The sequence below is a fragment of the Salmo trutta genome, chromosome 36 (genome assembly GCF_901001165.1).
Source record: "Salmo trutta chromosome 36, fSalTru1.1, whole genome shotgun sequence".
Classification (NCBI taxonomy): Eukaryota; Metazoa; Chordata; class Actinopteri; order Salmoniformes; family Salmonidae; genus Salmo; species Salmo trutta.
The window spans coordinates 1,776,306-1,801,395 of NC_042992.1; the positions used below are offsets into that span (position 1 = coordinate 1,776,306).

A 25,090-nucleotide genomic window follows, 5' to 3' on the forward strand; every position below is an offset into this window, starting at 1 on the left:
CCCCAAAGAATGTTACATTCCAGATAAAATGTTATTTGTTACATGTTACATTTGTTACATGTTACACACTCCGACTATATATACAAACCATATATACACACTCACTCACTGACAGTCAGTGCAGATAGAGTGGATACCATTTTAATTGACTATTTAGTAGTCTTATGGCTTGGGGGTTTAGCTGCCTCGGAGCCTGTACGCTCCGGTAATGTTTGCTGGATGGCATCAGTGAACAGTCTATGGCTTGGATGGCTGGAGGTCTTTGGTCCTTCCTCTTAGATCATTCACAACTAACGTTACTAAATATCTCTAAATCTAGCATATAGGACCTGTTTCAAATGATCACTTTTTTTTACGCTCCGCCACTTCAGATCATCACACAAGGATCCTTTCTATTTTATTTAGCTAAGTTCAAGTATTTTCTTTTTACTATCAATTAATGGCACTGGACTTATCAGCATATCTAGTCTGATAAATGAACAAGTCTACAGTCTATATCATAGCCAGATAACATACAGTGTCTAGTCTGATAAATGAACAAGTCTATATCATAGCCAGATAACATACAGTATCTAGTCTGATAAATGAACAAGTCTACAGTCTATATCATAGCCAGATAACATACAGTATCTAGTCTGATAAATGAACAAGTCTACAGTCTATATCATAGCCAGATAACATACAGTAGGCCAACTCATATTCTGTTCTTCTGAAATACATTTTCTTCATATAATGTTTCTTTGGACCTGACTAAAATAACTTAATGGATTTATTGGGATGCTGAATATTAAAATGATTTATCACTGTTTTTTTGTTTTATGTAGATGTTACAGGAAAACATCAGTGGCTCGTATGCTTGCAGGCCTGGAGATGCTAAACGTGTTTCTGTTTATTGAGGGTAAATAACTGTTTAGACCGGCAGGTTTTTGCATGACAATAACCAGCTGACACCATTTGATGACCGCCACAGTCTTTCATAACACGAGACATAACTGCTGTAATCTCTAGGTTATGATAGTGCTGTATGAACACACAGGACAGTACATAACAAACCCGCTGTATCCCCTTTTTCAATGGAGCTGAAGCCCAAACCATACCCTGTTCCCTATACGGTGGTCCATAGAGCTCCGGTTAAAGGGAGCAGGGTGCCGTTTGGGACGTAGGGTTGTCTTCGGCGACGTTTGCTCGCCGTTCTCCTACTCATCAATTCAAAGATGTAACCGCAGGTCACAGACAGTTAAATCCTCCCTTTTTATTTCCCTATGAAAAGAACAGCTATCAAGTAGTTTTAGAGAACTGCTGGTTAACAACAAAAAGAGTATTAAAAAAAAAAAAAGAGAATCTTTTTCAGAATAGTACGAGGCAATTTTAGTTTATTTTGAGAGACCTGAAAGGGAACGCCACATGGTCTTTGGTAATGACGCTAAGGTAATTCATAGGCTGCCACTAATCTGGCGCTTTTATGAAGAGCGAGGCTTCTGTGATGTCAGCCACTGTCAAAAAGAACACTGCTGACTCTGGGTTTAAATACTATTATTATGGGATGGTAATTGACTAGTCAGCTGTCATCCACCCGCCTGCCTGGCAGAGAGTATGGGAGATGAGGAGAGGATTGGACAGGAGAGGAGAGTACAGTACAGGAGAGGAGATGAGAGTACAGGAGGGGAGAGGACAGGAGGGGAGAGGACAGGAGGGGAGAGGACAGGAGGAGAGAGGACAGGAGGGGAGAAGAGGATGGGACGGGAGGGGAGGGGAGGGGAGAGGAGATGAGAGGACAGGAGTAGGGGTCTGAGGGAACACAGTGTGTTATAGATATGTGGTAGTGGTGGAGTAGGGGCCTGAGGGAACACAGTGTGTTGTAGTGGTGGAGTAGGGGCCTGAGGGAACACAGTGTGTTATAGATATGTGGTAGTAGAGTAGGGGCCTGAGGGAACACTGTGTATTGTAGATATGTGGTAGGGGCCTGAGGGAACACAGTGTATTGTAGATATGTGGTAGTAGAGTAGGGGCCTGAGGGAACACAGTGTATTGTAGATATGTGGTAGTAGAGTAGGGGCCTGAGGGAACACAGTGTATTGTAGATATGTGGTAGTAGAGTAGGGGGTCTGAGGGAACACAGTGTATTGTAGATATGTGGTAGTAGAGTAGGGGCCTGAGGGAACACAGTGTATTGTAGATATGTGGTAGTAGAGTAGGGGCCTGAGGGAACACAGTGTATTGTAGATATGTGGTAGGGGCCTGAGGGAACACAGTGAATGTGTTATGAAATGTAATGTATGTAACTGTATTAATGTTGCTGGACCCCAGGAATAGTAATGGGGATCATTTTATCTAAATGACCAAAGCATTCCAGGTGCAGGTTGGTAATGCTTTAACAAGCTAATAAAGCTAGCTAACCTAGGCCCAGTCATATGGTGTTTACACTATAACAGGTGAAATTTAGAAGCCACTCAAGCTAGTATTACATTGGTTATTAAGTGGAACTGTTTTGTGCTCTTGAGTATCATGTACCATTTTCTTCAATTCTTAATGAAATAGTTGTGAATCGCAAAGGTTTACCACCAGACTTTCTGTTTGACGTTCTGTCTGCTAATGGAGTTCCCCCCCCTAGTCTGTTCCACCCTGATTGACCATATATATGCACGCACAGTGCTGGAGTAGTGTCAGAGAGAGAGAGAGAGAGAGAGGCAGACTCTGCCTCATCCATCTCTATGTGGGAGGCCAAGGCCTATTTGTTCCAGAGTGATTGTCTAGGAGTGTGTCTGTAAACTGGCCCTGTGTGTTGACAGCACTCAGCCAGACCTCACCCTGGGCATTTTGCTATAGTCACCAAGGACACTTCTCTCTACCTCTCTCCTCTACACCGTTCCTTTCCTCCCCTCCACCCTCCTCCCCTCCACCCTACCTGGTGGCCAGTTTGTCCGCTGGCTTCACCTGAAAGAACAGCTGTTTAGAAGCCAAACTGAACCACACACACAAATATATCACTTTGTGTGTGTGCAGTTAATTAAATCAAATTACCACAGTCCTCATTCTCATTCATTGTATTTTTTTTTTGTCATATATTTCTTTCAATTCAGGTAAACAAGACTACAAGAAGACCAAGTCAGCTCTGAAGATGACGAGGTTGAAGGCTGAGGCGAAGAAGAGTGGTCCTGGAATAAGGGTCTGTATGTCTCCCTCCTTCATTACCAACCTCTCCTCTCTCTCACTAGGCTACCTGCCCCCCCACCCTAACCACTAGGCTACCTGCCCCCCCCACCCTAACCACTAGGCTACCTGCCCCCCCACCCTAACCACTAGGCTACCTGCCCCCCCACCCTAACCACTAGGCTACCTGCCCCCCCCACCCTAACCACTAGGCTACCTGCTCCCCCACCCTAACCACTAGGCTACCTGCTCCCCCACCCTAACCACTAGGCTACCTGCTCCCCACCCTAACCACTAGGCTACCTGCCCCCCCCCCCCTAACCACTAGGCTACCTGCCCCCCCCACCCTAACCACTAGGCTACCTGCCCCCCCACCCTAACCACTAGGCTACTGCCCCCCACCCTAACCACTAGGCTACCTGCCCCCCCACCCTAACCACTAGGCTACCTGCCCCCCCACCCTAACACACTAGGCTACCTGCCCCCCCACCCTAACCACTAGGCTACCTGCCCCCCCACCCTAACCACTAGGCTACCTGCCCCCCCACCCTAACACTAGGCTACCTGCCCCCCCCCCCCTAACCACTAGGCTACCTGCCCCCCCACCCTAACCACTAGGCTACCTGCCCCCCCCCCTAACCACTAGGCTACTGCTCCCCCACCCTAACACTAGGCTACCTGCCCCCCCACCCTAACCACTAGGCTACCTGCTCCCCCACCCTAACCACTAGGCTACCTGCCCCCCCACCCTAACCACTAGGCTACCTGCTCCCCCACCCTAACCACTAGGCTACCTGCCCCCCCACCCTAACCACTAGGCTACCTGCCCCCCCACCCTAACCACTAGGCTACCTGCCCCCCCACCCTAACCACTAGGCTACCTGCCCCCCCACCCTAACCACTAGGCTACCTGCCCCCCCACCCTAACCACTAGGCTACCTGCCCCCCCACCCTAACCACTAGGCTACCTGCCCCCCCCACCCTAACCACTAGGCTACCTGCCCCCCCACCCTAACCACTAGGCTACCTGCCCCCCCACCCTAACCACTAGGCTACCTGCCCCCCCACCCTAACCACTAGGCTACCTGCCCCCCCCACCCTAACCACTAGGCTACCTGCCCCCCCCACCCTAACCACTAGGCTACCTGCCCCCCCACCCTAACCACTAGGCTACCTGCCCCCTCACCCTAACCACTAGGCTACCTGCCCCCCCACCCTAACCACTAGGCTACCTGCCCCCTCACCCTAACCACTAGGCTACCTGCCCCCCACCCTAACCACTAGGCTACCTGCTCCCCCACCCTAACCACTAGGCTACCTGCCCCCCCACCCTAACCACTAGGCTACCTGCCCCCCCCACCCTAACCACTAGGCTACCTGTCTGTATGTCTCACCCTCCTTCATTACCAACCTCTCCTCTCTGTGATGAAGTGGTTTTATGCCCACTGGTCACCAACGCACACACACACTGTCTAATCTGCTATTTTATATTAAGAGCGTGTTGTATTTCCCTTATGCATTTAGTCCATTTCTTTCTAGAAGCATTATTTATTAACTTCTATTTAACCGTTGGAAACAGCTTGAGACCTAGGTCTCATTTGCCCTGGGACCAATACACAAAATGTAATTGTACACAATTTAAAACACAAAATGTAATAAATAGCAAATATTATGTAAACATGACTAATATTATTTACAGTAAGCTGTAGTTTATAGTTTAATCTGTTCAGGGTTTCTGTTACCTGGCAATTACCGGCTTTTGGACCCCCAAAGGTAAATGAAAGAGTTTATTTATTTTATATGACTGCGTTGTCTGACTATCATTAAATGTGAAGACTGTTATTTTATCAAATTAATTCTCTGTGTAATAATTATTATTACGTGATTAAACTAATCATGTCAACTTTAACTAGGAAGTCGGCACCACGGGAAAATGTTTAGTCTGTTTTCCCAAATCTAATTTTTTTTCTCGAGTACAGTCTTCTATTATTATCATTATTATTATTATTACATAATCAGTTCTCATTACTGAACGTCGCAAACCCTTGGATATCTGCACGAAATTATGAATCAGCAAAATACAAATTGGCTTAATTATAAATTTACTAACTTACTAATCAAATCACGGAAATACATGAAACACACCCACAATTAGTATTACATAATACAAAGAAAGTCCCTAGTGGATGAAACGGATATGACGGCTTGGTAGACAAAGGGAAGGGGGTATGGACACCTCGAGCGGGAAACTCATAGCTGATAACTTCACTCATAGAAACTGCTAATACCTTACATGAACGACCGCTCATTCGAAAAAATAAATTGCAATTTACATATTTACGAGTGTATGTCTTGTCTCTCTCTGTGGTCGCGGTCCATCTGCTGGAGAGAGTTGATAGAAAAGTCTCTGGTTACGTTCCCCAGGAGTCTATCGTAGTTGTTATAATGGATACTTCAGAGTACCATTCGGAACTGTTCTTAGAGCGGATGCTTTTACCAGACTAAAGTATTTGAACAGCTGCGGTCTGAATAATTGTTATTTTTAGTTTTATTTTCCATTTCAACGTGGGAATGATCTCCCACGTTCTCTGGTCTTGTCCTTTTTGGTAGAGTTGTAGTGCCAACCATTTCAACATGTAGCTACCGCCTCATATCTTCTGGTCTTAGAAATTCAACTATTTTGTAACCTTAGCTTACACCGTGGTTTGCGTGGTCTGGTGTGAATTGTTTTTTAAATTTTTTATACTTGAATAGAAAAGGGCCGGGTCACATTTTTTATTTATTTATTTATTTTACCTTTATTTAACTAGGCAAGTCAGTTCAGAACAAATTCTTATTTTCAATGACGGCCTAGGAACAGTGGGTTAACTGCCTTGTTCAGGGGCAGAACGACAGATTTGTCCTTGTCAGCTCAGAGATTCGATCTTGCAACCATTCGGTTACCAGTCCAACGCTCTAACCACTAGGCTACCTGCCCCCCCCCCCCCCAACCACTCGGCTACCTGCCCCCCCCCCCCCCCTTCCTCTAACCACTAGGCTACCCTGCTGCCCCACGCCTCATGTTTATGCCTACCTGGGCGTGGCTACTGACTGTGAATAAATTATCATAAAACAACCAATTGTCATTTAGAAGACTAAATCAAATTGTTTTCTTTTCAAAAGTATTCTTATACTTATTCATCCATGTTATACAACATTCAGAAGTAAACCTGACAGCTGGGAAATGTACACTTTTAAGAGATATAGTTGTGTGTTTCCTGTCCTTAACCAAATGAAACGCACTCGACATGACTGTCTTTAGTGTCCCACATTCTCAAAAATAATTTAATTTTGGGGGTTAGGAGCTTTCTAAAGAGCTGTTTGTTCTCCGTGCTCTCTCTCCCCCTCCGTGCTCTCTCTCTCCCCCTCCGTGCTCTCTCTCTCCCCCTCCGTGCTCTCTCTCTCCCCCTCCGTGCTCTCTCTCTCCCCCTCCGTGCTCTCTCTCTCCCCCTCCGTGCTCTCTCTCTCTCCCCCTCCGTGCTCTCTCTCTCTCCCCCTCCGTGCTCTCTCTCTCCCCCTCCGTGCTCTCTCTCTCCCCCTCCGTGCTCTCTCTCTCCCCCTCCGTGCTCTCTCTCTCCCCCTCCGTGCTCTCTCTCTCCCCCTCCGTGCTCTCGCTCTCCCCCTCCGTGCTCTCGCTCTCCCCCTCCGTGCTCTCGCTCTCTCCCTCCGTGCTCTCTCGCTCTCTCCCTCCGTGCTCTCTCGCTCTCTCCCTCCGTGCTCTCTCTCTCTCTCTCCCTCCGTGCTCTCTCTCTCTCTCTCCCTCCGTGCTCCATGGCAGCGAAGAGAGAGTTTCTAAGCAGGAATTCATGTTGTAAAACCTGATGTGGGGGAGCGAGGGGGGCGATCCACAATATACACCCCAAAAGGGACCAAACTGTTGCTGGCCAAAATGACCGATAGAAAACCTGAAAAGTTTTTTATTTCATATTATCAGGCTATATACCAAATCCATGGAAATGTGGAGGCAATTATTTTTATAAAGTCTTCATAGGCGGCGTGTGAGTTTTAACGGGAAAACATACAATTTATTCTACTGTTCTGCATAGCAGTTATGATTTTCACCTGTGCGTTTTTTTTGGTGGAACACTTTTCATGTCAACAATGTTCATTTCTTGTCACGTTGGTTAATCGTAAACATCTGAAATTAAAATAATAAAAAGTGAATTCAACTGATGTGAGCTCACCAACCTCCGTGTGGAAGCATTGATCCATTGGTGACTAAAGAAAGGAGCTCATTTCTCAAAATGCTTTTTATTTTATTTTTATCAATCCATATATTTGAGTTTAACCATAATATTTGTTGTACTAGTTGTTCTGTCTTTTTCTGGGGGATGAAATTAATTGTTTAAGAAAGGGTGATACGTTAAACAAAGTTTCATTTTTTATTAATTGGCAAATGAGAAGTTTCAGTCTGTGTAAAGGCTAAGCCTTTCCTAATAATCCACTGGCAAACCAATTAATGTATGAGTGAAGCTTTTAATGAGATGTTAAATGCTTTAATATTGTATAATTTCAGCCTCCCAAACTCATTCATTATATAATGTTTAATCCTGTCTGGTTTAGCATTCCAAATAAAATGAAATATATTTTTTGCTCATATGATTTAAAAAAACAAAGTGTCTGGAGTAGGCAGTAAACTGTGATGGGACCAATGAGTTAATGTCTAGTTTACTTTGATATGATAGTTATTATATCGATATTTGTGCATAAAGGCCGCCATTTCCCGTATAATTAATTTTACAGAAACAAAAAGATCCCACCATGTCGAACAAACAAATTGTCTGTCTGCATTTATAAAAATCGTATTTCATGTTTCCATCAGCCCTGCTATTACTTTTCCATGTAATTCATCCACGTGACATGGTTGGATGGAAACCTGGTTATTAACAAATAAAGTTAAAAAAATATGTTATTATTATACCAGTCCACAAGGTGGCACAGCGCCTCTCTTACATTCTTTGGGGAGAACCCTGAGAAACCTTGGCAGAATTCAGTCACCTACATTCATGAGAGCGGGGTTGAGTTGCTGGGTTAGGTAAGTGTTGTCTGTGCGCTCTCCTTTTTTCGGTCTCCTCTCCTGGGTGTATACTAATGTTACCCTTACATTTTACATTTACATTTTAGTCATTTAGCAGACGCTCTTATCCAGAGCGACTTACAGTAGTGAATGCATACATTTCATACATTTTTTAAAAAAAAATTCCATACTGGCCCCCCGTGGGAATCGAACCCACAACCCTGGCGTTGCAAACACCATGCTCTACCAACTGAGCTACATGGGACCACTCTTGCGCGATCAGGAGTTTTGAGGATGTTTTGTCTTTGTTCCTTGTGTGGTTGGATTTGCTAATAACTAAAGCTTCCATGTCTCCATTAAAACTCCCCGACTGGCGTGGTGGTATGGTGACTCTTCCATCATTTTATTTTCTTCAATATATTGACAGCAAGGCACAGAGATCGTTGATGAAAACGTGCTCAGACTGGGGCAAAGGTTAACCTTCCAACTGGACAACGACTCTAAGCTCACAGCAGTGGCTCAGAACTCCTTGAGTTGCCCAGACTTTTGCTTTGTCATTATGGGGTATTGTGTGTGTGTGTGTGTGTGTGTGTGTGTGTAGAATTTTTTTTTTTTAATCCATTTTAGAATAAGGCTGTAACGTAACAAAATGTGGGGAAAAAAATCAAGGTTTTTAAATACTTTCCGAGTGCAGTATGTTTGTGTGGGGACACCCCTTCAAATTAGTAGCTTCGGCTATTTCAGCCGTACCCGTTGCTGACAGGTGTATAAAATTGAGCACACAGCCATGCAATCTCCATAGACAAACAGTTGCATTAGAATGGCCTCACTGAAGAGCTCAGTGACTTTGAACGTGGCAGCATCATCACCTTTCCAACAAGTCAGTTCGTCAAATTTCTGTCCTGCTAGTGCTGCCCCGATCAACTAAGTGCTGTTATTGTGAAGTGGAACAGTCTTAAGAGCAACAACGGCTCAACTGCAAAGTGGTAGACCACACAAGCTCACAAAACGGAACCGCCGAGTGATGAAGCACGTAGCTCATAAAAATCGTCTTTCCTCGGTTGCAACACTCACTACCGAGTTCCAGACTGCTAGAAATGTTCATCAGGAGCTTCATGAAATGGGTTTCCATGGCCGAGCAGCCGCACACAAGCCTAAGATCACCATGCGCAATGCCAAGCGTTGGCTGGAGTGGTGTAAAGATCACCGCCATTGGACTCTGGAGCAGTGGAAACGTGTTCTCTGGAGTGATGAATCACGCTTCACCATATGGCAGTCCGTCGAACGAATCTGGGTTTGGTGGATGCCAGGGGAACACTACCTGCCCCAATGCATAGTGCCAACTGTAAAGTTTGGTGGAGGAGGAATAATGGTCTGGGGCTGTTTTTTCATGATTCGGGCCCCTTAGTTTCAGTGAAGGGAAATCTTAATGCTACAGCATACAATGACATTCTAGATGATTCTGTGCTTCCAACATTGTGGCAACAGTTTGGGGAAGGCCCTTTTCTGTTTCAGCATGACAATGCCCCCGTGCACAAAGAGAGGTCCATACAGAAATGGTTTGTCAAGATCGGTGTGGAAGAACTTGACTGGCCTGCACAAGGCCCTGACCTCAACTCAGTGCCCGACCTCACTAATGGTCTTGTGGCTGAATGGAAGCAAGTCCCCGCAGCAATGTCCCACCATCTAGTGGAAAGTCTTCCCAGAAGAGTGGAGGCTGTTATAGCAGCAAAGGGGGGACCAACTCCATATTAATGCCTTCCCAGAAGAGTGGAGGCTGTTATAGCAGCAAAGAGGGGACCAACTCCATATTAATGACTTCCCAGAAGAGTGGAGGCTGTTATAGCAGCAAAGAGGGGACCAACTCCATATTAATGTCTATGATTTTGGAATGAGAAGGTCGATGAGCAGATGTCCACATACTTTATACACTACGGGTCAAAAGTTTGCTTGCACCTACTCATTCAAGGGTTTTTCTTTATTTTTACTATTTTCTACATAGTTTTTATATCTTCACTATTATAATACAATGACACAACACATGAAATGTAGTGACCAAAAAAGTATTATGACAGCTTTTCACACTCTTGGCGTTCTCTCAACCAGCTTCATGACGTAGTCACCTGGAATGCATTTCAATTAACAGGTGTGCCTTGTTCAAGGTTAATTTGTGGACTTTTGTGCCTTAATGCGTTTGAGCCAATAGGTTGTGTTGTGACAAGGTAGGGGTGGTATACAGAAGACAGCCCTATTTGGTAAAAGACCAAGTCCATATTATGGCAAGAACGGCTCAAATAAGCAAAGAGAAATGACAGTTCATCATTACTTTAAGACATGAAGGTCAGTCAATATGGAAAATTACAAGAACTTTGAAAGTATCTTCAAGTGCAGGTGCAAAAACCATCAAGCGCTATGATGAAACTGGCTCTCATGAGGACCGCCACAGGAAAGGAAGATCCAGAGTTACCTCTGCTGCAGAGGATAAGTTCATTAGAGTTACCAGCCTCAGAAATTGCAGCACAAATAAATTATTCACAGAGTTCAAGCAACAGACACATCTCAACATCAACTGTTTGGAGGAGACTGCAGAAATTTGACCATGAAGGCCTGATTCACACAAAAAAAACTCTACTAACCACTACCACTACCGGGACGGAATGCAGGGGAGGCACCACCACCCGACCGGGACGGAATGCAGGGGAGGCACCACCACCCGACCGGGACGGAATGCAGGGGAGGCACCACCACCCGACCGGGACGGAATGCAGGGGAGGCACCACCATCCGACCGGGACGGAATGCAGGGGAGGCACCACCATCCGACCGGGACGGAATGCAGGGGAGGCACCACCATCCGACCGGGACGGAATGCAGAGGCACCACCACCCGACCGGAACGGAATGCAGGGGAGGTACCACCCGACCGGAACGGAATGCAGGGGAGGTACCACCCGACCGGGACGGAATGCAGGGGAGGTACCACCCGACCGGGACGGAATGCAGGGGAGGCACCACCCGGCCGGGACGGAATGCAGGGGAGGCACCACCCGGCCGGGACGGAATGCAGGCGAGGCACCACCCGGCCGGGACGGAATGCAGGCGAGGCACCACCCGGCCGGGACGGAATGCAGGCGAGGCACCACCCGGCCGGGACGGAATGCAGGCGAGGCACCACCACCCGGCCGGGACGGAATGCAGGCGAGGCACCACCACCCGGCCGGGACGGAATGCAGGCGAGGCACCACCACCCGGCCGGGACGGAATGCAGGCGAGGCACCACCACCCGGCCGGGACGGAATGCAGGGGAGGCACCACCACCCGGCCGGGACGGAATGCAGGGGAGGCACCACCACCCGACCGGGACGGAATGCAGGGGAGGCACCACCACCCGACCGGGACGGAATGCAGGGGAGGCACCACCGGGACGGAATGCAGGGGAGGCACCACCACCCGGCCGGGACGGAATGCAGAGGCACCACCACCCGAACCGGGACGGAATGCAGGCGAGGCACCACCCGGCCGGGACGGAATGCAGGCGAGGCACCACCCGGCCGGGACGGAATGCAGGCGAGGCACCACCCGGCCGGGACGGAATGCAGGCGAGGCACCACCCGGCCGGGACGGAATGCAGGCGAGGCACCACCCGGCCGGGACGGAATGCAGGCGAGGCACCACCCGGCCGGGACGGAATGCAGGCGAGGCACCACACGGCCGGGACGGAATGCAGGCGAGGCACCACCCGGCCGGGACGGAATGCAGGCGAGGCACCACCACCCGGCCGGGACGGAATGCAGGGGAGGCACCACCACCCGGCCGGGACGGAATGCAGGGGAGGCACCACCGGGACGGAATGCAGGGGAGGCACCACCACCCGGCCGGGACGGAATGCAGAGGCACCACCACCCGACCGGGACGGAATGCAGGGGAACCCTTCTACTTCCTGAACTGTAACATCCACAGGAGTGTAGGGGAGGGTTCATGAAATGTAACATCCAATTAAATGTAATTAGTTCTATGTGTCATGGGTATGGGTCATGTTAAAGTTTATTTATTCTGGTTTGAGAGATACTGGTCTTCATCAAGCATTCCCTTAATCCCATTAGATTAGTCCAGATTAGTCCATATCGTGAAATACTTATTAAATGATGCATCTGATCAACTGCAATGGGGAGATTATCAAAGGGAATAGGATTAAATATTCCTCTGGTTGGAAGATGGAAACCACTTAAAGCCATACCGAAATATTGGATTGAAATGTGGATAATGGAATGGCCTCCCCTTCAATATAGTATTTTAACACTGCAGAAGTCATGTTTTTATAGAAGGGTCATCTTCCTGTTTGTCTTTGATGCTATGGGCTTAATTTTTTTTATTGCACTGTTAGCCTGATTGTGGGGAACACCACTCTCTCTCGCTTGACGGTTGCTGCTTTGTTGGGCCTGTTATTGTGTGAGACGATTTGAGGACTCCTCTCCGTGTGTTCTGGTCTCTGCTGCAGCTGGTGTCTCCTAGGGCTCCAGCTGGCCGTGCAGCCAGGCGGGGAGACAGGCTGTCCTGGAGCTCAGAGCGTGTGTGTGTGTGTGGCAGGCAGGCAGGTAGGCCTGGGCCAGCTGCTCCATAGAGCTGGTGGATCTTGGCATACTGCGAGAGCTGCTGTGCAGTGACCAGGTGGTGTGATGTTGTTCGGGGAGCCAAGGAGCGGGAACCCACCTGCTGTGGTCTCTCTCTCTCTCTCTCTCAATTCAATTCAATTCAGTAAAGGCTTTATTGGAATTAATGGCTGTTGCCAGAGCAATGTATTGTGTGTGTGAGTGCTACAGGGCGATAGTCATTTAGACATGTTACATTGGTATTCTTATGCACAGGGACTATTGTTGTCTGCTTGAAACATGTAGGTATTACAGACTGGGTCAGGGAGAAGTTGAAAATGCTCTCGTATGGTTCAGTGTTAATTGCCTTGAAGTGAGCATAGAAGGCATTTAGCTCGTCTGGTAGGCTCGCATCACTGGCCAGCTCACGGCTGGGTTTCCCTTACTACACCATGCGACGAGTGTCAGAGCCGGTGTAGTAGGATTCAATCTTAGTGCTGTATTGACGCTTTGCCTGTTTTGATTGTTCGGCGGAGGGCATAGCAGGATGTCTTATAAGCGTGTCCCGCTCCTTGAAAGTGGCAGCTCTTGCTTTTAGCTCAGAGCGGATGTTGCCTGTAATCCATGGCTTCTGGTTGGGATATGTACGTACGGTCACTTTTGGGACGACGTTGTTGATTCACTTATTGATGAAGCCGGTGACTGAGCTGGTAAACTCCTCAATGCCATTGGATGAATCTTGGAACATACTTCATTCTGCTAGTGAAACAGTCCTGTAGCTTAGTATCCACTTGTAAGCAGGAATCGGGAGGATAGATTTTTATGGTGAGATTTGCCAAATGCGGGAAGAGGTGAGGGCTTTGTATGCGTCGCTGTTCGTGGAGTAAAGGTTTATTAGATGTTTTTTGCCTCTAAGTTGCATAGGTGACATGCTGGTAGAAATGATATATGTCAGTTTTATTGCATTATAAGAAATGTAATATTTTTGTTCAGTATAGTTGAGAGAAAAGAAACACTGCTCTTTTTTTTTAAAGTTTTACATATCAGCCTCAGAGCTTTTTGGAGTTTAATTTGCACCCATATGTAGACATCGCTCCACCCACATCCGTTCAATGCGTTTTCATAAATAAGTACAGATCCGGTCAAACGTTTGGACACCTACTCATTCAAGGGTTTTTCTTTATTTTTACTATTTTCTACAATATAGTATTTTGAGCTGTTTTGAAGCTGGTGTACAAAATCTAAAGTAAAAGATGCAAAAACAGTAATAGCGCACAGAGTAGATCTACCACTTCTTAGACTGGCTTTCAATAAGAATGATAGATCTATAATGCACATTTCTATGTGAATATGGTCGGGTCGCCCAAAAAAGTAACATTGACAAAAAAAATATGTAATATTGGAGCCCGCGCCCCCCTTGAGTTTACCCGACGCAGCCGTTCTGTCGATGTAAAACGTGGGATACGAACCCGGGCTTTGCACCGGAGAAACCGACGTCTTAGACCATTAAACCAAGAGGAAACTCCCTGTTGTCTGAAAATACAGACACTGGTTTTAAAGTACGCAGGAAGGGCTACCACATCATGTGACCACGAGTAACCATGCCCGACTCATGTCTGCTGGATTCACCCCCCCCCCCCTTACCTCTTCACCCACGAGAGACTGCTCGATGATGGGCGCCAATGTAACACGCGGGTTATGAAACGGGGTATCCACTGGTTCTGAAGCTACCTCATCACCATGAGCAACCATGCTACATATAGAAAAAAAAACATCTTTGTTCAGCCACGACTCTGAGAAACACAGGATATTACAGTTATTCAGATCCCGTTGATAGGATGGTCTCCACAGAGCTCGTCCAGTTTATTCTCCAGTGATTGCACGTTGGCCAATAGAACGGAGGGCATGGGTGGTTTATCAACTTGCTAACGTGGTCTCATCAGGCGTTCCGTATGCCGGCCTCTATCACGCTGCCTTTTCCTTTTTCGAATGTCGGGGATTTGGGCCTGGCCGCCCAGGATGAGGGTCGGGGATTTGGGCCTAGTCCAGGATACGGGTCGGGGATTTGGGCTTGGCCGCCCAGGATGGGGGTCGGGGATTTGGGCCTGGTTCAGGATGGGGGTCGGGGATTTGGGCCTGGTTCAGGATGGGGGTCGGGGATTTGGGCTTGGCCGCCCAGGATGGGGGTCGGGGATTTGGGCTTGGCCGCCCAGGATGGGGGTCGGGGATTTGGGCTTGGCCGCCCAGGATGGGGTTCGGGGATTTGGGCCTGGTTCAGGATGGGGGTCGGGGATTTGAGCTTGGCCGCCCAGGATGGGGGTCGGGGATTTGGGCCTGGTTCAGGATGAGAGGTCGGGGATTTGGGCCTGGTCGCCCAGGATGAGGGTCGGGGATTTGGGCCTGGTCGCCCAGGATGAGGGTCGGGGATTTGGGCCTGGTCGCCCAGGATGAGGGTCGGGGATTTGGGCCTGGTCGCCCAGGATGAGGGTCGGGGATTTGGGCCTGGTCGCCCAGGATGAGGGTCGGGGATTTGGGCCTGGTCGCCCAGGATGAGGGTCGGGGATTTGGGCCTGGTTCAGGATGAGGGTCGGGTATTTGGGCCTGGTCGCCCAGGATGAGGGTCGGGGATTTGGGCCTAGTGCAGGATGAGGGTCGGGGATTTGGGCCTGGCCGCCCAGGATGAGGGTCGGGGATTTGGGCCTGGTTCAGGATGAAGGTCGGGGATTTGGGCCTGGCCGTCCAGGATGAGGGTCGGGGATTTGGGCCTAGTCCAGGATGAGGGTCGGGGATTTGGGCCTAGTCCAGGATGAGGGTCGGGGATTTGGGCCTGGTCACCCATGATGGGGGTCGGGGATTTGGGCCTGGTTCAGGATGAGGGTCGGGGATTTGGGCCTGGCCGTCCAGGATGAGGGTCGGGGATTTGGGCCTGGCCGTCCAGGATGAGGGTCGGGGATTTGGGCCTAGTCCAGGATGAGGGTCGGGGATTTGGGCCTGGTCGCCCATGATGGGGGTCGGGGATTTGGGCCTGGTTCAGGATGAGGGTCGGGGATTTGGGCCTGGTTCAGGATGAGGGTCGGGGATTTGGGCCTGGTTCAGGATGAGGGTCGGGGATTTGGGCCTAGTCCAGGATGGGGGTCGGGGATTTGGGCCTGGTTCAGGATGAGGGTCGGGGATTTGGGCCTGGTTCAGGATGAGGGTCGGGGATTTGGGCCTGGCCGTCCAGGATGAGGGTCGGGGATTTGGGCCTAGTCCAGGATGGGTCGGGGATTTGGGCCTAGTCCAGGATGGGTCGGGGATTTGGGCCTGGTCACCCATGATGGGGGTCGGGGATTTGGGCCTGGTTCAGGATGAGGGTCGGGGATTTGGGCCTGGCCGTCCAGGATGAGGGTCGGGGATTTGGGCCTAGTCCAGGATGAGGGTCGGGGATTTGGGCCTGGCCGTCCAGGATGGGGGTCGGGGATTTGGGCCTGGCCGTCCAGGATGGGGGTCGGGGATTTGGGCCTGGCCGTCCAGGATGAGGGTCGGGGATTTGGGCCTGGCCGTTCAGGATGAGGGTCGGGGATTTGGGCCTAGTCCAGGATGAGGGTCGGGGATTTGGGCCTGGTCGCCCAGGATGGGGGTCGGGGATTTGGGCCTGGTTCAGGATGAGGGTCGGGGATTTGGGCCTGGCCGTCCAGGATGAGGGTCGGGGATTTGGGCCTAGTCCAGGATGAGGGTCGGGGATTTGGGCCTGGTCGCCCAGGATGAGGGTCGGGGATTTGGGCCTGGCCGTCCAGGATGAGGGTCGGGGATTTGGGCCTGGCCGCCCAGGATGAGGGTCGGGGATTTGGGCCTGGCCGTCCAGGATGAGGGTCGGGGATTTGGGCCTGGCCGTCCAGGATGAGGGTCGGGGATTTGGGCCTAGTCCAGGATGAGGGTCGGGGATTTGGGCCTAGTCCAGGATGAGTAGTATGTCCTTCGCCGTCGACTCATTGAAGTAGAAATCCTCATCCAAATGGAGGGGAGTGATTGCTGTTCTGATGTCCAGAAGCTTTTTTTTCGGTCGTAGGAAACGATGGCGGAAACATTACGTACAAGAAAAGTTAAGATCAGCGCCAAAAAAGCAAAATAGAACAAGATGGCTGCTATTTCCCCATAGTGTTTAGTTCAGCTTCCACCGTGTTATTAAGTGTTTGTGTTCAAGATAAGTCAAGGATTAACGTAATGATGTACATCCAAAGAATAGTTAGTGTGACCATTTAGATAAACAATCTATCACATGATGAAACATATTTAACAAATGGTCACCATGTTGGATTTGCCCCAAAAATAATACTTTGTATTCAGGACATAAAGTACATTTCTTTGACACATTGTTTGCAGTATTACTTTAGTTCCTTATTGTAAACAGGATTCATGTTTTGGAATATTTGTATTCTGTGCAGGCTTTCTTCTTTTCACTCTGCCATTTAGGTTAGTATTGTGGAGTAACTGCAATGTTGTTCATCCATCCTCAGTTTTCTCCTATCACAGCCATTAAACTCTCTAACTGTTTTAAAGTCACCGTTGGCCTCATGGTGAAATCCCTGAGCGGGTTCCTTCCTCACCGGCAACTGAGTTAGGAAGGACACCTGTATCTTTGTAGTGACTGGGTGTATTGATACACCATCCAAAGTGTAATTTAATAACTTCACCATGCTCAAAGGGATATTCAATGTCTGTGTTTATTTATTTTTACCAATAGGTTCCCTTCTTTGTTAGTCATGGAAAACCTCCCTGGTCTTTGGCTGTGTTTTGAAATTCACTGCCTTACAGAGAATTGTATGTGTGGGGTACAGAGATGAGGTAGTCATTGAAATTGGTACTCCTGAATTTATTTAGGCTTGCCATAACAAGGGGTTGAATACTTAAAATAAAATAATAATAAACATTTATAAAAACATAATCCCGCTTTGACACTATGGGGTTTTGTGTGTGTGTGTGTGTGTGTAGGCCAGTGACACAAAATACTGTGGTATGATATTATGGACTAAATTCAAGACTATATTTCAGATGCATCAAGATATTTAGTGCTCTTTTTTTTTTTGGAGTGGACGTCTGTCAACGCGTAATTCGGCCCTACATGCATTTGTTGGTGTTTTTAAAATATTTCTACAATATCTCTGTTGGATGCTTGTCCCATTTAGTGTAGCTATGATACCTCACATCCATACAGCGCAATGAACTAGAGGATACTATCTAATACTCTCTTCTCTGAGTGTACAACTAGAATTTGAACTCAGCACTTGTTTTCCAAATACATTTGATTTTATTAAATCAAACTTCCCCCCTATACCTCTCTGAATAAGTCTATAAAAGAGTCCTTTATTATTATTTTTATTGTTATTATTATTGTTATTGTTTTTATCAATAAAACAAGCAAATATTTTCCCATTTTTAGTTTGTTACATCATCTATCAATTATTGTGTGTGGGGTGTAAATGTAGTCAATAGTGTTTTGGAAGAACACTGGGGTTTTGTATATATGTGTGTGTGTGTGTGTGTGTGTGTGTGTGTGTGTGTGTGTGGGGTGTAAATGTGTATATATAGTAGTGTTTTGGAAGAAAGCCCATTAGATTTTTTTTTATTCAGAACATTCAACATACGAAGTTGAATAACATGAGCACCTTGCTGTTTTTTTCAGCATCTCATTTTTGATGCTGTCAAAACCAACATTTTCTTTTTGTTTTTAGTGATTTCACCTTTTATCAAATCAAAGTTTATTTGTCACGGGCGCTGAATACAACAGGTGTAGTAGACCTTACAGTGAAATGCTTACTTACAGGCTCTAACCAATAGTGCAAAAAAGGTATTAGGTGAACAATAGGTCAGTAAAGAAATAAAACAACAGTAAAAAGACAAGTTATATACAGTAGAGAGGCTATATACAGTAGAGAGGCTATATACAGTAGAGAGGCTATATACAGTAGAGGCTATATACAGTAGAGGCTATATACAGTAGAGGCTATATACAGTAGAGGGGCTACATACAGTAGAGGGGCTACATACAGTAGAGGGGCTACATACAGTAGAGGGCTACATACAGTAGAGGGGCTATATACAGTAGAGGGGCTATATACAGTAGAGGCTATATACAGTAGAGGGGCTATATACAGTAGAGAGGCTATATACAGTAGAGAGGCTATATACAGTAGAGAGGCTATATACAGGAGAGAGGCTATATACAGTAGAGGCTATATACAGTAGAGGCTATATACAGGAGAGGCTATATACAGGAGAGGCTATATACAGGAGAGAGGCTATATACAGTAGAGAGGCTATATACAGTAGAGAGGCTACATACAGACACCGGTTAGTCAGGCTGATTGAGGTAGTATGTACATGTAGATATGGTTAAAGTGACTATGCAGGTATGATGAACAGAGAGTAGCAGTAGCATAAAAGAGGGGTTAGTTCTGAAATTGGAAAATAAAGTGGTTTTTGATTGTTGATTCTAATATTTACAAGTTTTTCTTTGATCAGATTGTGGTTTTGAGTTTATTTCTCCTGATGTAATTTCGAAATGTTCTTTCCAAATTTGACAATTTTGAATAGGTAGTGCTTGTTGTTCAAGTTATTCCACACAGATCTGATCTAGAGCTATAGAATCCACTGTTTCCTTCTAATGTTTGATATACAAGTCAAAAGTTTGGACACACCTACTCATTCAAGGGTTTTTCTTTATTTCTACTAATTTCTACATTGTAGAATAATAGTGAAGACGTCAAAACTATGAAATAACACATGGAATCATGTAGTAACCAAAAAAAGTGTTTTTATATTTTGGATTTTTCAAAATAGCCAGTCTTTGCCTTGATGACAGCTTTGCACACTCTTGGCATTCTCTCAACCAGCTTCATGAGGAATGCATTTCCAACAGTCTTGAAGGAGTTCCCACATATGCTGAGCACTTGTTGGCTGCATTTCCTTCACTCTGCGGTCCAACTCATCCCAAACCATCTCAATTGGGTTGAGGTTGGGTGATTGTGGAGGCCAGGTCATCTGATGCAGCACTACATCACTCTCCTTCTTGGTCAAATAGCCTTTACACAGCCTGGAGGTGTGTTGGTCATTGTCCCGTTGAAAAACAAATGATAGTCCCACTAAGCGCAAACCAGATGTGATGGCGTATCTCTGCAGAATGCTGGGGTAGCCATGCTGGTTAAGTGTGCCTTGAATTCTAAATAAATCACAGACAGTGTCACCGGCAAAGCACATGCACACCACCTCCTCCATGCTTCACGGTGGGAACCACACATGCAGAGATCATTCGTTCAACTACTCTGCGTCTCACAAAGACACAGTGGTTGGAACCAAACATCTCAGCACAGATTTCCACCGGTCTAATGTCCCTTGTGCGTGTTTCTTGGTCCAAGCAGTAGTAGTGGTTTCTTTGCAGCAATTCGACCATGAAGGCCTGATTCACACAGTCTCCTGAACAGTTGATGTTGAGATGTGTCTGTTACATGAACTCTGAAGCATTTATTTGGGCTGCAATTTCTGAGGCTGGTAACTGTAATGAACTTATCCTCCCTGTCTCTGACCTACTCATCAGCCTTGGCCTGTCATTCTACCCTGTCTCTGACCTACTCATCAGCCTTGGCCTGTCATTCTACCCTGTCTCTGACCTACTCATCAGCCTTGGCCTGTCATTCTACCCTGTCTCTGACCTACTCATCGTCAGCCTTGGCCTGTCATTCTACCCTGTCTCTGACCTACTCATCGTCAGCCTTGGCCTGTCATTCTACCCTGTCTCTGACCTACTCATCAGCCTTGTCCTGTCATTCTACCCTGTCTCTGAAAGATGGCAGTGCTGCTACAGCATATTGAGGACTATATAGATTTAGCTAGAGATGAGATCAATATCAGCATTACACTTTTGAAGGGAAGTGTGTGTGGTGTGTGTGTGTGGTGTGTGTGTGTGGTGTGTGTGTGTGTGTGTGTGTGTGTGTGTGTGTGTGTGTGTTGAAAATAACTTTATAATTACCGATAAGTGAATATGTTTAGAATAAATTCACATCCTCTAATAGGACCTTGGTTTCCATTGGTTACGTCTAAATAGACCCATACTGTAGGTGCTGGTATGTTTATGCATATTGAAATTATCTCACCATTTTAATTTAGTAAATTTTTATGAATAACCTACTTAAATTAAATTCTTACTTGAAAGAAAGGCCTTCTGCAAACAACTAGCCCAGAGCAACACCTTTTCAGCTATCTCGACACAGTATAGCAATGCCCTTGAATGAACCATTTGAATGGACAAAACACTTGAATCACTTCAGTTTTGATTAGAAAGTTTGGTAATGACTTCTTAAGACAAAGGTTGAGAGGAGAGTGGACTCTGGTGGACCCACGGCTGGTGAGAGGGGACTCTGGTGGACCCACGGCTGGTGAGAGGGGACTCTGGTGGACCCACGGCTGGTGAGAGGGGACTCTGGTGGACCCACGGCTGGTGAGAGGGGACTCTGGTGGACCCACGGCTGGTGAGAGGGGACTCTGGTGGACCCACGGCTGGTGAGAGGGGACTCTGGTGGACCCACGGCTGGTGAGAGGGGACTCTGGTGGACCCACGGCTGGTGAGAGTTGTAATGAGGTGTGAGACGTATTGAAGGAGCACGTAGAAACTCATTTGAAGTAGGAAAAAAAACACTCAGCTCCAGCAACCATCCAATTAACAGCACAATTACACACTTCAACATCAAATTTTAAATTAGGAAAATTGATTTGTGAATATTGAAAAAGTTCATTTCAATCAGTGTGGGACACAAATAATATATTATTATTGACCACTATATAGGCCATGTTGGCTTCTGTTTGAATCAGTATTAATATTGACCACTATATTAGTTGTGATTCGGGATTAACGGCCTCAGATCAATATGGGGTTGAATAACTGTGTGATACAGTATTAATATTGACCTCTATATTAGTTGTGATTCGGGATTAACGGCCTCAGATCAATATGGGGTTGAATAACTGTGTGATACAGTATTAATATTGACCTCTATATTAGTTGTGATTCGGGATTAACGGCCTCAGATCAATATGGGGTTGAATAACTGTGTGATACAGTGTTAATATTGACCTCTATATTAGTTGTGATTCGGGATTAACGGCCTCAGATCAATATGGGGTTGAATAACTGTGTGATACAGTATTAATATTGACCTCTATATTAGTTGTGATTCGGGATTAACGGCCTCAGATCAATATGGGGTTGAATAACTGTGTGATACAGTGTTAATATTGACCTCTAGATTAGTTGTGATTCGGGGTTAACGGTCTCAGATCAATATGGGGTTGAATAACTGGAGCACAGCACTTTGCAGCTCAGAGCTGTTGTTCACCATCTCATTTTTGATGCTGTTAAAACCACAATATTTTAGTGATTTGATCTTAAGTGCTAAGTCCTCATGTGGAATTGGGAAAATGTTTGGTTTTTGATTTGATTCTAATATTTTAGAAGTTTTTCCTTAAATCAGATTTTGATTTTGTGTTTATTTCGGTGTCGTTTTTCAAAATGTTCTTTCCAGATGTTTGTCACCCCTCTCTTTTATAAATCCATGTGGTCTTTGTACCTTAACTTTAGGTACGACAGTTTAACTCATGAGGGATCTATGGGTTGTATTTTTCAACAATCAATGGATATACACTGAGTATACTATACATTAGGAGCACCTTCCTAATATTGAGTTGCACCCCCCCCCTTTAACCCTCAAAAGCCTCAATTAGTCAGGACATGGACTCTACAAGGTGTGAAAGCGTTCCACAGCGATGCTGGTCCATGTTGACTCCAATGCTTCCCACAGTTGTGTCGAGATGACTGGATGTCCTTTGGGTGGTGGACCATTCTTGATTCAACAGTTTCCCCATGTGTATGTGGAAAAACCCAGCAGCGTTGCAGTTCTTGACACACTCAAACCGGTGCCCCTGGGCACCTACTACCATACCCTGTTCAAAGACACTTCAATCTTTTTGTCTTGCCCATTCACCCTCTGAATGGCGCAAACACACAATCTATGTCTCAAGGCTTAAAAAGTCCTTCTTTAACCTGTCTCCTCCTCCTTCATCTATACTGATTTGAAGGGATCGTAGCTTTCACCTGGTCATTCTGTGTCATGGAAAGTATACTTGCTGTATAACATTATTTAAACATTGCAGATTGCCTCTTTTAAACTATATACATGTCCCTCCCCTTTCTGTGATTGCAGGATGCTTTCCTGGTCATCTTAGCCGTCCTGGTGTTCATGCTCTGTGTGTACGCGTTCTTCTACCTCAACCTGAGCACTGAATTGGACATGGACCTGGATGTGGACTAAAGCAGGAGAGGACAACTTAACCTCGGGGTCTTGCTGGGCTGGTCTATTCTCAGGCTCTGTCAACATGGCATGGCTCATTGTCTATTCTCAGGCTCTGTCAACATGGCATGGCTCATTGTCTATTCTCAGGCTCTGTCAACATGGCATGGCTCATTGTCAATTCTCAGGCTCTGTCAACATGGCATGGCTCATTGTCAATTCTCAGGCTCTGTCAACGTGGCTCATTGACTCATCTGGATGCAAATTTGACCCAAGATTTTTATTTTTTGTTTTTGTCTGATTCCGTTTAGTTATTTTCCCCATATCTGTTTTCTCCATTTAGTTTTTCCCATTTTTTGGGGGGGGCTTTTGTTCTCAAAATCACACTTTTTTTTTTAAATAAAACATTCAATTTTAGTTTTGGTTCTAAGTCCAGAACGATGCTTAAACTACGTCAGGAGACCACTTGAGGTCTGGGGAAAAATAAACGAATATATAATTTTCGATGCAAGTGTACACCAGCAATAGACTGTTTGATAAGCGATTATACTCTAGCGTTCATATGATGGCAGAGTTTGCGAAACAATTGGCCACTGGATTGTTGCAAATAAACATATCATTCTGCCAATTAGGAATAGTCTACTGTTTGTAGTTAACATTTAATTGAGAAGGGTTTTTTTGGGGGGAGGGGGGGAAAGCTTTACCATCTACCAAGAAGACGGTTGACATTGCATTAGCATCATCGCTAACAGCTACATAAAGTGGTAGACAAATGCGTGAACACTCAGACGGGCAGTCCTGTTGCCTCTTCATAAATATGAATCACTGATGCATTTTATTCATGTCTTTTTATATAGTAATGTTGAGAATATTAATGAATGTTCAATAAATGTTGGAATATTGTTGAATTCTGTTTTTTTATATCTGGATTCTCTGCAACACAGATTTTATATATACATCCTGTCCGTCCAGGACAGGATGTAACCTCTACTCCTCTGGATCGCCATCTGAAGAGTCTTCCTGATTTACAGAGGAGACTTTCCAACCTCGACCCGGCACTAACAGAAGGAGAAACACGGATATTGTCTTCTACGTGACGCTAAAGACCGTCTGCCTTTGTGGGAGATTATTATTATTACTATTATGCATCGATCAACTGAAGTTTTAAACCGCCTTGGAGATTGTTACCTGATTGTTGGAATACCACTCTTCTTCTCTTATCCCATTATTATACATATATTTTTATACAGATTTCTTGGTTTCATTGCTCCCTTTTTTTGTTTGACTGTAATACCATCTGAATAGTAACGTTGTCCTTCAGAAACTATTAACACATCTTCACTTTTCCTGCATTTTGTTGTGTTACGAAGTGTCCTTAAGAGTCTATTGACACACCCGTGCATCAATCGAAAGGACAACAAAATCCCCAATTTTTTTGCGTGATCTTTCTCTCAATCCACAGAATCCACCTGTGTTTACCTTCCGCATCAGCGGTGGAAGGTGGCCGAGGCACAGCGGTGGAAGGTGGCCGAGGCACAGCGGTGGAAGGTGGCCGAGGCACAGCGGTGTTTGTCAGACGAGACGTCCCGAAAATCTTCTCGCGAAAACGTCTGTGGAGTCCGACCGGGTCATAAAGTATTATGACCCCACTATGGAAAGGAGAGACTTTCACGAACACAATGTTTTGCTCTACACAAGTGTCACGGGTCTAAATGAAACCCATACAAACATATGGAAATATGGAGGTATTTTTTTGCCAACAAAAATAAGGGGTTAGATTTCTCCAGCTTTCATATGTCCTAGATATAGGACAGACGCTTTAAAACCTTGTTCCTGATGATTAAAAAATATATATTTTTGAACTGTTTTTCAATGTGCTGTAGTAGTAAAAGGGGTCCTAAAATTCCAAACCATGGCATGACCTTAAAACAATTTCTATGTTAGCCCCCCTCCCCACACACACACACACACATTTAAG

General features: G+C 46.2%; 1 protein-coding gene across 3 annotated transcripts in view; it reads left to right on the forward strand.

Moving 5' to 3' along the window:
* The window catches only part of triqk (triple QxxK/R motif containing), a 48,808-nt gene extending 24,788 nt beyond the window's left edge, over window positions 1-24,020 (forward strand). For all 3 annotated transcript variants that reach the window (XM_029736194.1, XM_029736192.1, XM_029736193.1), the window contains exons 3-4: window positions 3,081-3,166; window positions 23,026-24,020. In XM_029736194.1, the coding sequence (XP_029592054.1) occupies window positions 3,081-3,166; window positions 23,026-23,133 (194 nt within the window). In that variant the 3' untranslated portion in view covers window positions 23,134-24,020. The remainder of the gene's footprint in view (window positions 1-3,080; window positions 3,167-23,025) is intronic.
* Window positions 24,021-25,090: the final 1,070 nt, after the last annotated feature.